Below are 13,120 nucleotides of genomic sequence, written 5' to 3' on the forward strand. Positions count from 1 at the left end.
AACAGGAACGATCATTATTTATAGACCCTCTGTGTGAAAGCTTTTAATTTGGATCTTTTACAGCCTGATCTGTAAGACATTGTGAAAATAATGTGCAAAACCCACTGTGCTTCTCTTCCAAAGCTCTCACACTGCCACGCTGGGGCTCCCAGATCCTGTCCTGCAAAGATGCTGTCAGATTCAAACTGAGCCTCTGCTGGCCGGCGCCAGTCATGTGCCGCCGTCCAAACGAGCTCTGCAGCCGAGGCACAAATACTGTAAGCTTCATCGTGGAGCGATATTTGACGAGTATTTACCAATCAATACCTTAATATTTGTGTTTGATTCCACAGGTCTTCCTGTTCTGTCCACCTGCCGTCTGTAACAGAGGGACGAGAAAGTCTGCTGCAAGGTAAAGGCTGTGTCTGCATTTAGGCCGCTCAGTAAACCTGAACAAACAGTTTAATTTGAAAGCCTTTAAATGATGTTTTAAATTAATTCAATAATTGAACAACAGAATAAGGAAGAAGGAATATCGATAAGCAAAATTATCTTTTAATTTTTGCATAATTTAATCAATCAAGTTACATTAGCTGGCCATATTTCTAGAATTATTCCAGTGGCTCGCTGCAGACACCCTGAGGGTTATCACAAGCTAAAATGGGTCACAAGATGTACTTTGGCAGCTGTTAATATACGTGGGCAGCCTGCCCCAGTAGCGCCTAAAAACTTGAATGTGTATGTAACAGAGCACAGCTCCATATGTGCACACTAATCCCACTATTACTGCGAATCTGACAATAATCTGTAAATGTAAACAGCATGTTTGGTTAGATCTCTGAAAAGTTGGGACTCACAGAATGTAATCATTTGCAAACCATCTGAATTTACAGACAATAGTTTAACACTGAACGACTGAGCCTTCCCAGGATGCCCCTTTCATACCGAATCATGATACTCTCACCTGTTAGCAATGAACCTGTTTACCTGTGAAATGATCCGGACAGGTGTTTCTGGAACATTCCACAACTTTCTCAGTCTTTAGTTGCTGCCATTAAATTCAGAATAACAATATATTTACAAAAATCAATGAAGCCGACGAGGCGAAACATTAAATATATTGTCTTTGTGCTGTTTTCAATTCAGTTTATGTCAAAAAGGATCAGCAAAGTATCACATTCTGTTTTATTTACGTGTTAAACAGGGTCCCAATGTTTTGAGTCTGGGTTGGGTCGCTTCTCGGCGGCGCTGAAAGAAAACAAACACTTCAATAGTAAGGATGCTTTATATAATACTGCACCAAACTGGTTTACAACTGTACATGGTGGGAAAGTCCCATAGTGATCTACTGTGGCTCTAGAAAAGCTGAACACGCACATCAAAGCAGTAGTTAATGTTAGAAATAATTTACAAGAAAAGTAGTATGACAAGAAAAAAACAGCGCCTTAACAAAAAGGTGCTGTCCTCGAACTCTTTCAGCGTAGCTTCACTGTACATACATCATGTCTAACGCCTGTATTTGCAACCCACATCACCTTAATAGAAACAACATATATTTACAGATATCAAAATAGACAAATCAGAGTAGGAGATAAAAACAATACACTGAGTAAAATGGGCTATTAAAATAACTCTCTGGAACACATACTAAACTAATCTTTCATAATCGCGGTTTCAGTAAAAATGCAAACTTCAAACTTGTTTTCAAATACATAACGCCGATCGAAGGCCAGGCGGTCAGTTCTGAGACGCATGTTGTGGCTGAGTGATTTAGAAAATCCAGTGCTTTTTACCATCTTCCCTGCTTTGAATTATTTATGAAGACACTTCCACAGCAAATCCTCGTCCATGTGGACTGTGACGAAGAAAAAAAGCCCCAATGGCGGCGATGACATTCTGTTTGTATGATAAACAGCGATCGACTAGCTACACCCAGAAAAAAAAAAGAGGTCAGCATGCACAAATGTCCTGCTCGACAAAAACCCTGTCGTTTGATTTCTTTAAAAGTGAGCCTAAAGTTTGCAGCATTCTGAGTAAGACTGGATGGAAAGTTGCCCCAAATATGAAGATAGGAAAAAGCGAGCTTTGTGCAGCTACATGTGGAATCACTGAGGAATAAATGAGCGTGATCTCCTCGTGAGAATAAACAGCATCTCTGCTCCCTCTTCTGCAGCCACCCTGCCTCGTTCTCCCAAACAAGGTCAAAAACAGCATATTGCATGTTATTAGGGATGGCCTGAGTGAGCTGTGAAATGCCTGTGCTCTGGGGGTTTGTGGGGCCACTGACTCAGCTCAGGACTGGCACATCTTCCTCCAAGTCAGCCTGAGGCTCCAGCGCTGACATAATGCCATTTAATGAGATGCCTCACAAGAGTCCACAAAGGAGACCAAGATTGAAATGTGCTCCTGATCCTGTGCCAAACCTTTCTGAGGAGGCTCCATCTTCAAGTTGCTTTCAGAATACAGAAGCAAAGCTAAATGTGAGGAGAAATGGACACTTGGCAGGCGACTGGATGAAGAAACTTCCCAAAAAAAAAACAAAAACAAACTATTCAAAAGATGGAGCAGAACAAAAAATGAATCTCAAAGTAAACCTCAGAAGATCTTCGGGGAGCCGTATGGGCTGAAAAAACCCTCAGAGCCATGTTTCTTGCAAACGTTACAATTTGATGTAGTGCTGAGACAACAGTTTAGAGATGAAGAAGTCAATGTGGCGTCGCCTTTCTTCTCAGCTCCAGAGTGTGAAGGCCCTCCTGCCGACCCAGGGCGTGCTGTGTGCCCACTTTGTGGGCCGTCTCTGTAGCTGTGATGTCAATCTGAGCGTACTTGGTGGAACTCTTTCCTGTCGAGACACAAAAACAGACCCTCACTCAACTTGAAGTAAGTCAGAGAAAGTTTAGTGCTGCTCTTTCTCCTTTGGTTTGCTACAACTTATTGCCACATTTCCACTAGCGCGGCTCGACTCGACTCGACTCTACCCGGTTGTTTTGTGTTTCCATTAGGGATAGTACCTGGTACCCAATACTATTTTTAGTACCTGCTCTGGCGAGGTTCCAATCGAGTAGAAGCGATACTATATGTGTGACGTCAACAGCCTGTCGGCCACTGATTGGCCAGAGAGTGTCGTCGCTGGTCTGCGACGTCCAACACCGGAAAAACAATCCCGCCCCCTCCATTGTAACGCCGGGCAACAGCAACCGCTGACTTTATTCTTTATTCTCACTCGAGGGAAATGGCTGCTCGTAAAATATCACCGTGGTCCGTCGACGAGGTCCAGACTTTTCTGGGTTTGGTGGCAGATGAAAGAATTCATTCAAACCGAGCAGCAAATACAACATCGCCTCGATGTCCTCCGTTGTTTGTCGGCTCTGTTTGCGTCGCGTACAAATTGACGTCATGGCAGTTTCGTGCAGCCGTGGTATGACGACCCCGCCTACGTTGAGGAGGTACTATGAAGTACTCAATTGTAATGGAAATGCAACCAAACCAAGTAGAGTAGAACCGAGTCGAGTAGAGCTGGAACTGTGTAATGGAAATGCGCCAAAAGTTAGCTGCTTTTGATGGCACCTCTAGCTCAAACGATTAGCAGACTGACAGAAAATCATCCAAATAATTTGACATGAAGACTGATACCACCTCATGTCATGTCTGTACAGTAAATATGATGCTACAGGCGGATTTTGTTACCTTCAGACAGAGCGAAGCTAACTGCTTCTCCATCTCCACTCCAGCAAAAGTTCACTGGTTCTAGCTTCCCTGATGTGAATATTTGCTGACCTGAAGTGGAATTCTTGCTGAAGCCAGATGGGAGAAGAGGAGAGGAGGAAAACCTTCAGTGGCGTTCTGTCCTCTCCTTTCAGTTCAGAAACAACTGGTGCTAAAGCAGCATCTACGCTAACCTTCTCACGAGCCACCGCCGTTGGTTTCAAAGAGTCGCTTCTCTTGCTGTCGTCACATCTAAACCATGACTGCCTGGGGCTGCCAGCAGCTCCTCGCAAGATGCTGACTGGTTGGAGCCACTGTGGGTCACATGACTTGAAGCCTGGACAGATGGACTCTCAGGATCTCATGGATCCAGCTGCCTCACATCTTCCATAACAGTATCTTTGCATGTTGGACTACTGGTCAAAGCAAACATCTGAAGCTTGACCTTGAGCTCTGGTACTTGTAATGGACATTTTTCACTATTGCTGACGTTCTTTGGGCAAAAAAATAATTTCAAAATCTGCAGAAGGGACGTTCTTGTTGTAGCTGACAGCAAAATATTACTGAATCATCTTTATGACAACTGATGTAGACATCCAAACAAACAGAGAGTTCAGACTGAAGCGGATCTCTGCCCTCACTGCCAACGTGACCGCTTAAGGTAGCGACTGAGCATCGCCACACAACGCAGAGGAATATGCAAATGATTCAGATGAAGCCTTTAAAATTCCCCTCATGCGCCGCCTTCCATATGCAAGTCCCGAGCATTGCCGTGATTTGGTGCCCTTCCCTGTGTGGAAATCAAGGTTGAATCGCGAAAGCAAACTGTGCATGAATATCACAAATGCTCATCACTGTACCGCCGCCTCCTGCTTGACTGATGCGTTTTACAGTCTCGAAGTCGAGGAAATCAAAACCTCCTGACACATCAATAGTCCCTGGAGGAGGATTCCACTTGAGCCAGTGAATTCACAGCTGTGATCTGAATGCCCTGTGACCCCCTTTCAGTAGCGAGATGGGACACCCCCCCCCTCCCCAGGTGACAGATTAATGAGGCCGCATGCCGGGATATAAACTGTACCGCTGACATCAGATATTGACCTCGCTCATGTCGGAGCCTGAGCGGTCCTCGTTTTCCTGAGGGCAATGACGCTAATAGGCGGCTTGTCTGTCAATTACAGCTCACTGCCGCGTCTCTGATGACAAGGACGCAGCTGTCTTTTAGTGAGACGAGAGGAAATCGGCTCAATCATCTGGGAGCGATTCCTGAAACTCTGTCACAGTAAAACAGAATTATAGAACAATCGCGTGTCGAGAGCGACTCCTCGGCCTCGCTCGATATCAATATCCTGCTTTAGTTTAAGTTGCCTCTTTCATATCTGTCTGAAGGACTTGAGCAGAAGCTGTATTATTTACAAAACTGCTTTTCCACTGCGCTGCACAGACCAGAACACAAGCGCGCACAGGAACACTGTGTACACCGAACAAAGACGAGAACATAAGGCCACGACAGAGGTCACTTCACTTTCATTTTAATTCCAAACCTTTGGCATTAAAAATCTTCTTACATCTAATCCATTAATGATCTTCATTAGAAATTCTTATGAATGTTTCATGAATTTCCAATGGAGATCTGAATATGCATTAAAAGCCATTCATGATTTTCTGGGTTATGATGACGATTGGCATTTACACTGTGTCCACTTGGCCAGTCTGGCGTCTCTGAAGGGTCCTTTCCATGACGCTGTCCGACACCAACAGTAACAAACACTTGTAATGGATGTACATTGATGGAGCATAATTGCCCAGAGGGATTACATTACAGTCTGTTTTGCAGCACCACATTGGACCAATTAGCCACCTAGACACAAAAACATGGGAAAATATGGCACTATCCCTTTAAGTAAAAGCTTATGATGGTGAATAATGGGTCAAAACATTAGAGTTAAACCACCATCAGGAACGTTTGCAGCAATGTTTTATGTCTTACTTATCTGCCTATTGTTGCACAGCACTGACTAGATTTCTCTCCACAGGTGGAGTTCACCTCCCTGACTGTTACATGGCTGCCGTCTGAATAAGGTAAAAAAAAAAAAAGTTTAAAGCTCATCACTATTGCATCAGGGAGAAATGTCGTATCAGCACTTTTCACCCCCCTAGCATTTCAAAATGGTATTATAGTTGGTGCTGCTGTCAAAAACAAGGGGATTGCTTTCCCTTTTCCTCAGAATATACTGCATTGGTTTCCAAATTTCTGTAAAGAAGTGATCAGTTTTGTTTCTCAATAACGAGCAGCTACAGCAGTGGTTGGCGTAGGGGTGGAGGGAGGAGTAAAAAGAAAACATGAGGAGAGAAAGTTTGAATTTATTCATTCATTTAGTCTAAAAATGGAGACATGAACGCAGACAGAAATGGTGTCAGCCTCCTTTTTCCTGGGAGAACGTAGCCGGTGGAAGACAATTGCAGAGTGAAAGCGAAGCTGGCGGGGAACCAATCTAAACACTGATGGTGTCATCATTCTGTGAAATCGACATTTACTTCATAGCGATAAGTTAAAAGCAGAAAACGTCTATTGGCAGTTTCAAAGGTACTTCAGATGCATCCTTACTCTGAGGCTGGAGATGTGCAACGCCCCCTCGGGTGCCAGGACCTGGCTCCTGCAGCTCCAGCTCCATGTAGTTGAGCTGCTTCTTGGAAGTGGGACTAACGGGAATATTCACATACGTCACACCTTCACCGCGAGGCCTTTCAGGAAGCGGTGCCTCGGGGGGGAAAATGAACACTGCCCCTACAAGAGGAACACAGTGTTAATTAGTTTGAACACTTATTTTTATCGGCAAAATCCCTGAAGAGACCAAAACCAACAAGTAATTCATCCTGCTAACGAGATTTGTCTGTGTAGCCACAGCCTGATAGCTTACACTGTATCTCCATGCCAGATAACTCCACTGTCATCCAAAATCCGTTTCAGACACATTAAAAGAGCCACGCACTCGCAATTTGGATGACTATTTCTTCACTACAATGAACATGGCCAGTTATTTCACAGTATTTTGAGTGACTCACTTTTCTTAGGGATTTGGCTCTATTTTTCTACACTGACTGTGTTCACTGTAATAAAAAAGGCACTCTAATGCAACAGTATGGCTCTTTCTGGACAACAATGGTGTTGTATTGCACAGAGGAACGAGCTCTATCAGGCTGAGGCTACACAGGCAATACAGTCTGCTCAGTTCACAGTTGGCTTTCGTCTTTTTGTGGGATTTACTGATAATATTAAAAAGATAACACCGCTCTTGCTGAGACACTTAATTGGAACAAGATCTGTTTTTGTCATTATAACCTTAATTAAAAGTTAATGAAGAAGACATCGAGGATAAGGCTGGCGTCATTTTAACACTGTCATTATAACTTGAATCAAAAGCTGAAAGATTTCCACCTTCGGGGTTTGTAACTCTTGAGGAAACAGCTCTTATCAACAGCCTAATGTTGCATTCAAACACAGACATCTACAATCAAGTCAAGATTACTTTCAACCGTTAAGCACAGCAGCAGACTTCGGGCTGAGCAGTTAAACTGACACAAAGTGTAACCCAGTGAATGAGTCTCCCCCCCCCCCCAGAGGCTTCTTCTTCCTCCCCCACAATTAACTTATGAGATACATTACAATCATTTTGCACTGAGGCGGTAAAACTCTAATTCCACCATCAGAGCTCCAGTCTATCCAATAACCAATTCTATGGGTACGTGGAAACATTCTGGTGCGTTCACTGACCCAAATTTCTTGTTTTTCCAATTAAAAATTCTGCATTTAGCAATAATTTGATCATATTTTTCAAGTGAAACCCAAACAGGCACATAGCTTGCAGTGTGATATTTTCCTTCTGTAAATTTGACCCACATAAAACAACTTTGTAAACAACATAAAATCCAGTTTTCGACACCAACAGAGGTAAAAAAAAAAATAACCAAACCACTGTTAAAAGCATGGGCCCTTTGAATGGAAACCCGACTAACTCTGAACTGCTGCTGAACATAAGCAGTGTTACATTCTGGGTAAAACCAGGAAATGCTTAAAGAAATCTATGCAACTGATCAAACAGCACAGTCAGCAGAAAAAAAAAAGGTGTCAAGTAATACTAACAGGAAACGTTGCCTCAATCCATTTCAGCTTAATAGCTTTTCCTGTCTAACACACAAATTATGACCACAGTGTTGCCTAAAGTGCTCTGTCCGTATTATTTATTGTTCTTGATAAATGGTCTACCTGTCATAAACCTAAAAGCCGCCCTGGATAAAAAGGTGCAGAGCTGACTTCACTGCTGCCTGGCTGAATGCTGCTCAGCTCGGTGTCTTATTGACACCGTTTCAGAGCGACCTCGTGGAGTATGTGCATACTTCAGCTCAGTGACAGGTATCATCCGATGCTTTTTTTTTTTTTTTTTTTAATGCCTCTATCTGCATTGCCAGCAAAGATCGCTACAACCTTCAAAAACAGGCAAATACACTCACGGATATCTGAGAAATCTGCATGACCTGAATACATCTGTTCTCCCCCGTGAGTAGAGACTAGTGAAAAGCAAGATGTGCTGCAGTGACAGAAACATGCGTTAGTGATGTTAGTTGTGTACAAATACAACAGCTGAGAGAAAACAGACAAACTGACCCACTGCTGAAATCAGATTGCTGAGTTACGGGTCACCTACAGCTGACGTGTTCACAGGAATCACACATTCAAATCCAATTTAGTCAGTGTGTGAAGTTGTTCGCATCACTTCTATTTTGTCCTCATATTACATCACAGAGCTCTTCCAGCTGTCAACGAGGACATTGTAAAAGACTAAATTTTCAGTCATTTTTAGCCTCATTTACACAGGATCCATTCAGCCAGAGCTTCCCTCGCGGCACTGACTCACCACCAGGGCTGCATCTATTATTTGTGTCATCAATTAATCTGACTGAGTCTGTAAAACGTTTAAAAAGTGTCAAAAATGCCCAATATTCAGTTTACTGTGTAGGACCAAAAAAAAAAAAAGGCTGATAAATCATTGTCCGATTTTTACATTTTTTTTTAACGCTGGCCACTAACAAACAAACCCTCCTCTGCCTGATTTCACACATTGGCTTATTCAGGGGTGTGAGGCTACGCTGCCCATGCAGAGCTTATGTAATTCATGTCAAGCACTGCACATCAACAAAAAACTATTACTCACTGACTGATACAATAACACAATAAACACAAAGGGTTCTCACTGAGCGCTACCACTTCACAGCAAAGCAAACATGAACAGTGCCGATCTGCACCTGTTACTGCAAGACGACTGATGTTTGGAGATTAGAGAGAATATCAAGATCACAGAAAAGAGATTAACAGGCAATCCCAACAGGAGTGGGAGTACAACAACAGAAAGCGGTTCAGCTGAGGATATTTACCGCTTGAAACACTAATGAGGCCCTCTGGAACAGTTACACACCTCCAGCAGTACATAAATTAATTCATTCGTTAAAGTTCAGGCACTGTCATGTCAGAATCACACTGTAAAACTATGAGATGCTGTACAGAGATGCAGCGCTGTACATTATGTTTGAAGGATGGGGATACGCAACGTTTGGTGACAAAGGAGATTTCTGGTGCAATTGACTCTGAATTGGCAGCAAGCAGCGGCCATTATCCGTAGCATCATCCCCAGGGGACACTCGGGCAGTCAGTGAGAAGCCATTAGACGCCAGCGGGGTCTCGGTGGGTGCAGCCTTTGGCAACATCTAAGAGGCCTGATACTTAATTGATCAGACTCTAAGCACAGCTCACAGGAGTGTGGTGTTTTATAATAGCTGCCATTACAACAGCCCACAGCTCAAAAGCTGAGGGGACTTCTCCATAATACACTCTATGAAGGCTTCAGGCGTGATGCTGGAGACAATACCTGGCTGAGTTTAGCGACCCTCACTCAGGCTTTTCAGGGAAAAACGGGTCTAATGACCACTGTGTCTTCAGGGTGAGAGGCCAGGCGCGGAGGGAAACAGGTCCAACTGAACCCAAACGAGTAACAACTTCACTCAAAATGCCAACACGTGACAAACTTCTTGTCGAGCCTGTTTTTTTTTTTTTAAACTTTCCCCCCTCTTCCTCCTCAGTTTTGCCTGCCAAAAAGGACTTCACCAGGACAACGTTGACCCTTCCCGGAGCCCATCCTAGGCAGCGACAAACACCACGTTCCCTGACAGCTTCACACCTGCAATGTCGTCAAATCGCACAACCAAGACAAAAGCCAAAGGTACCACTGCCAGGGGTCTCCTACACACAGTAGCCAGTTTATTAGGTACACCTAGCTAAAACTAATGCATCTCTACCATAAATCCTCCCTTCGTGATGGTTATAATGCTCAGATGTTGTTGCTGAAATGGTTTCAGGGAGGCTGTTTGATCATTTTGGAGGATGTCGTTTGTGGTGCATTATGAAGAGAGCAGACGAAATTATACAGTTAAACAAACATCTGTGTTTCAACAAAAACTCCGAACCTTCATGAAGGTGGGGCTTACTGAAGGACAGCTGTACTAGACTGCATTATATTTAGCTTGGTGTGCTTAATGAACTGGCGACTGAGTGTAGATTACTGCATTTAAAGACATCTGCCAACAGTCAACTTAAAGCTTTGGTGGCCAAAGACAGCAGACAGAGCAGACGTCTCAATATAACACCATCAGTCGTAGCTGCTAACCGCACCGTTTTAATGTGAAGCATTACCTAACTATTGATATCACACAAACGTTTTGTACTCATTTCAGTTGCCACCGAGCCCTGGACCTGCCTGCCTCCTGCACGTCCCCGTCCATTAACTGCTTGCTGAAGCAGAATGATGGGAGCGATGACATGGGAGCCGAGCTGTGTGTGTGTAGGTACATGAACATGATTGATGGATTTGGTGCCACACTGTGACAGCTGCTGCGACTTTCCAGAGCAGGTGTGCATTAGACTGAGGGCATGTTTCTGGGTGTGGGATGCTTAAGTGGCCAAACGTCCCCTGACAACTGTCCCCTCACCTCGCCGTCAGGGCAGGTATCCGGCCACGCATCACTGCACTCTCTGGTCAGAAACATATCTGTGTTTTTCTCGACACAATAGCTTCTTATGTAACTTCAGTTACGGCGTTACGTAAAGTGCAGATGAAGACACAAACACTCACTGCAGTGATCCTCCACCACACGATGACAAGGAGAGGTCGCTGAACCCAGTCTTTTATTTTAAATTACACTAATGGCAACGCAAATTATGCAGATGTATTATACCTGTATTGCTGTGCAGGCTCGTATATGATTCATCTCTCACATCACGAGTCACCTACATTATATCAACTAAATTAGCCCCAATTTGTCCTTTTGATGAAGACACAAACCTGATTCTAATTTGTTTTTTTGATATTTTACAGTATTTAAAATAACAGAAATGTAAAAAGAAGCCAAAGTTGGTGCATGGTCAGTACTTAGTAACACCCCATTCGGCCTGTATCCCAGCCTGTGAAGGCTTTTTGTAGCCAGCTGAGAGTCTTTCCGTTGTTGTTTGGGAGTTTTTGCTCATTCTTCCTTTAAAAGGCTTCTAGTCCTGTGAGATTATTGGGCTGTCTTGCTTACGCTGCTCTTTTGAGGTCTGTCCACAGATTTTTAATGATGTTTGGGTTGGGGGACTGTGAGGGCCATGTCACTGCACGGTAGTACAGAGCACCAGCACTCCAGAGTCAGCTGATCTTAAAGGTCTTTTGTAGTGAAACGGGAGGTTTGATTGGACTTTATAGAAATCCTATGAGAAGTTCTCTCTAAAAGTTTTCTCACTTTGACCTCCACTGTTCCTGTTAACTGACATTACAAACTGAGGAAACTACCTGAAAATGCTTTGCTAAGTTTTTTATCCTTCTCCTGCTTTGTGGCCATCAGTTATAGTGCGAGTTGGCTGCTAGTTTGGACGATGTTTGAAGAGATTATTTATAAAGATTATAAATTTGCAGACCTGGTCTTTCCTAACAATGATTGTGAACAAGCCATAGCACTACCAAGCTAATTAAGGTCTGATTTCTTGGGAATTTGACTCTACAATCTTAACAGGTTGTACATTAGCAGGCTAGATTTGTCAGGTCGGTCCACCTATAGTTACACCTGGCTGTTAGTGGGTGTAAACATTTAGCAACAACTTATTCGTATGGGGTGCCCACTTCAAAGTGTAAATCACTTAGTTAACACTTAAATTACAATCAGGCCAAGCTCAGTGGTGGAGGACATACTCAGATCTTTTACTAGATACTCTGGCATGCAAAAGTACATGAGTAAGTAAGTACTGTAAGTATAATCATTAAATAGTTATTATGCAGAATCACAAATTTCAGAATGTTACATTATCGATGCATCACAAAAGTTGCAACAGGTAAAATTGGGGCTAATATTAGTTTCTTCATGAGCAAACAGGGACCTTAATCCATTCAAAGTAGCAAGTAACTAAAGCTGACAGATAAATGTAGTAGTAAGTAAAAAGTAAAATGGAAATACTCAGGAAAAGTACACTAAGGTTGTGCTTTAGTACAGTACTTAGTTACATCGCACAACAACAACTTTCCATCAACGTCACAGCGCATTAACAAAGATAAATCAAGTAAACATTGCATGTGTGGTGCTCACGTCTGTTCCTGCCTCGTGCCAGTCTGCCATTTCAGACGCTGAATGAGCCTAATTTTACTTATCCATTCATTTGAATTCATGCTCACCAAGCAGCAGGTGATGCGTTTGTGGCTATGACGATTCAGGTGCATGACTCATCCATTTAATTCGCTATCTGTGAGTGAGTGTAAGTCCTGCTTATTGTAAGAAGGCTGGGTAATGCACGGCTGAAAAAACATCCTGGTTATGTTCATCCCTTGATATCAGCCCACTCACCTTCAGTGTCCTGCAGGAACCTCTGCTGACCACAGCTGCCCATCAGCTCGTACTTGCTTTTCTCCTCTGCCTGCCAAGACACACAGACAGCAAGAAACTGTTGATTAAGTTAATTACATAAGAAATGCGACTGACTTTCTCCTCAACAGCTTGGCGGACACGTCAGGAGTATTTATAGACAGAGGCTGGTATTCAGGATTTACTCAGAGCTCAGGGCTATGACTTACATGCGGAAACACTGTCTGCAATGCCTCATCGTTATGGAAGGGATAACCATGCCTTTTAAATTGCTGCCACATAATCTCTGATTCCAGACAGCCACTGTAAGCACAGCTATTGTGGTGTGAAAATTGGTGGTGGAGTGCAGCCGTATTGCTTTCAGTCTCACAGAGGCCACAGTGCACACAAAGAGGGATTCCTTGATGAGACCACCGTCATGCTGACAATGAATGAGGCTTGTACATGAAAGCCCATGTCTCTGATCAGCTGATTTAACTGGTGCATTTTCCAGCAGTTG

At 43.4% G+C, this 13,120-nt stretch overlaps 1 protein-coding gene across 1 annotated transcript in view; it reads right to left on the reverse strand.

The window, feature by feature from the left end:
• Positions 1–1,247: 1,247 nt before the first annotated feature.
• LOC139351246 (protein Dok-7-like) overlaps positions 1,248–13,120 on the reverse strand; it is a 34,588-nt gene continuing 22,715 nt past the window's right edge. Inside the window, exons 10-12 of the mRNA XM_070993048.1 lie at positions 12,604–12,673; positions 6,293–6,472; positions 1,248–2,821 (exon numbers count right to left, since the gene is read on the reverse strand). Of these exons, the coding sequence (XP_070849149.1) occupies positions 2,685–2,821; positions 6,293–6,472; positions 12,604–12,673 (387 nt within the window). The 3' untranslated portion in view covers positions 1,248–2,684. The remainder of the gene's footprint in view (positions 2,822–6,292; positions 6,473–12,603; positions 12,674–13,120) is intronic.

The sequence above is a fragment of the Chaetodon trifascialis genome, chromosome 23, assembly GCF_039877785.1.
Source record: "Chaetodon trifascialis isolate fChaTrf1 chromosome 23, fChaTrf1.hap1, whole genome shotgun sequence".
Classification (NCBI taxonomy): domain Eukaryota; kingdom Metazoa; phylum Chordata; class Actinopteri; order Chaetodontiformes; family Chaetodontidae; genus Chaetodon; species Chaetodon trifascialis.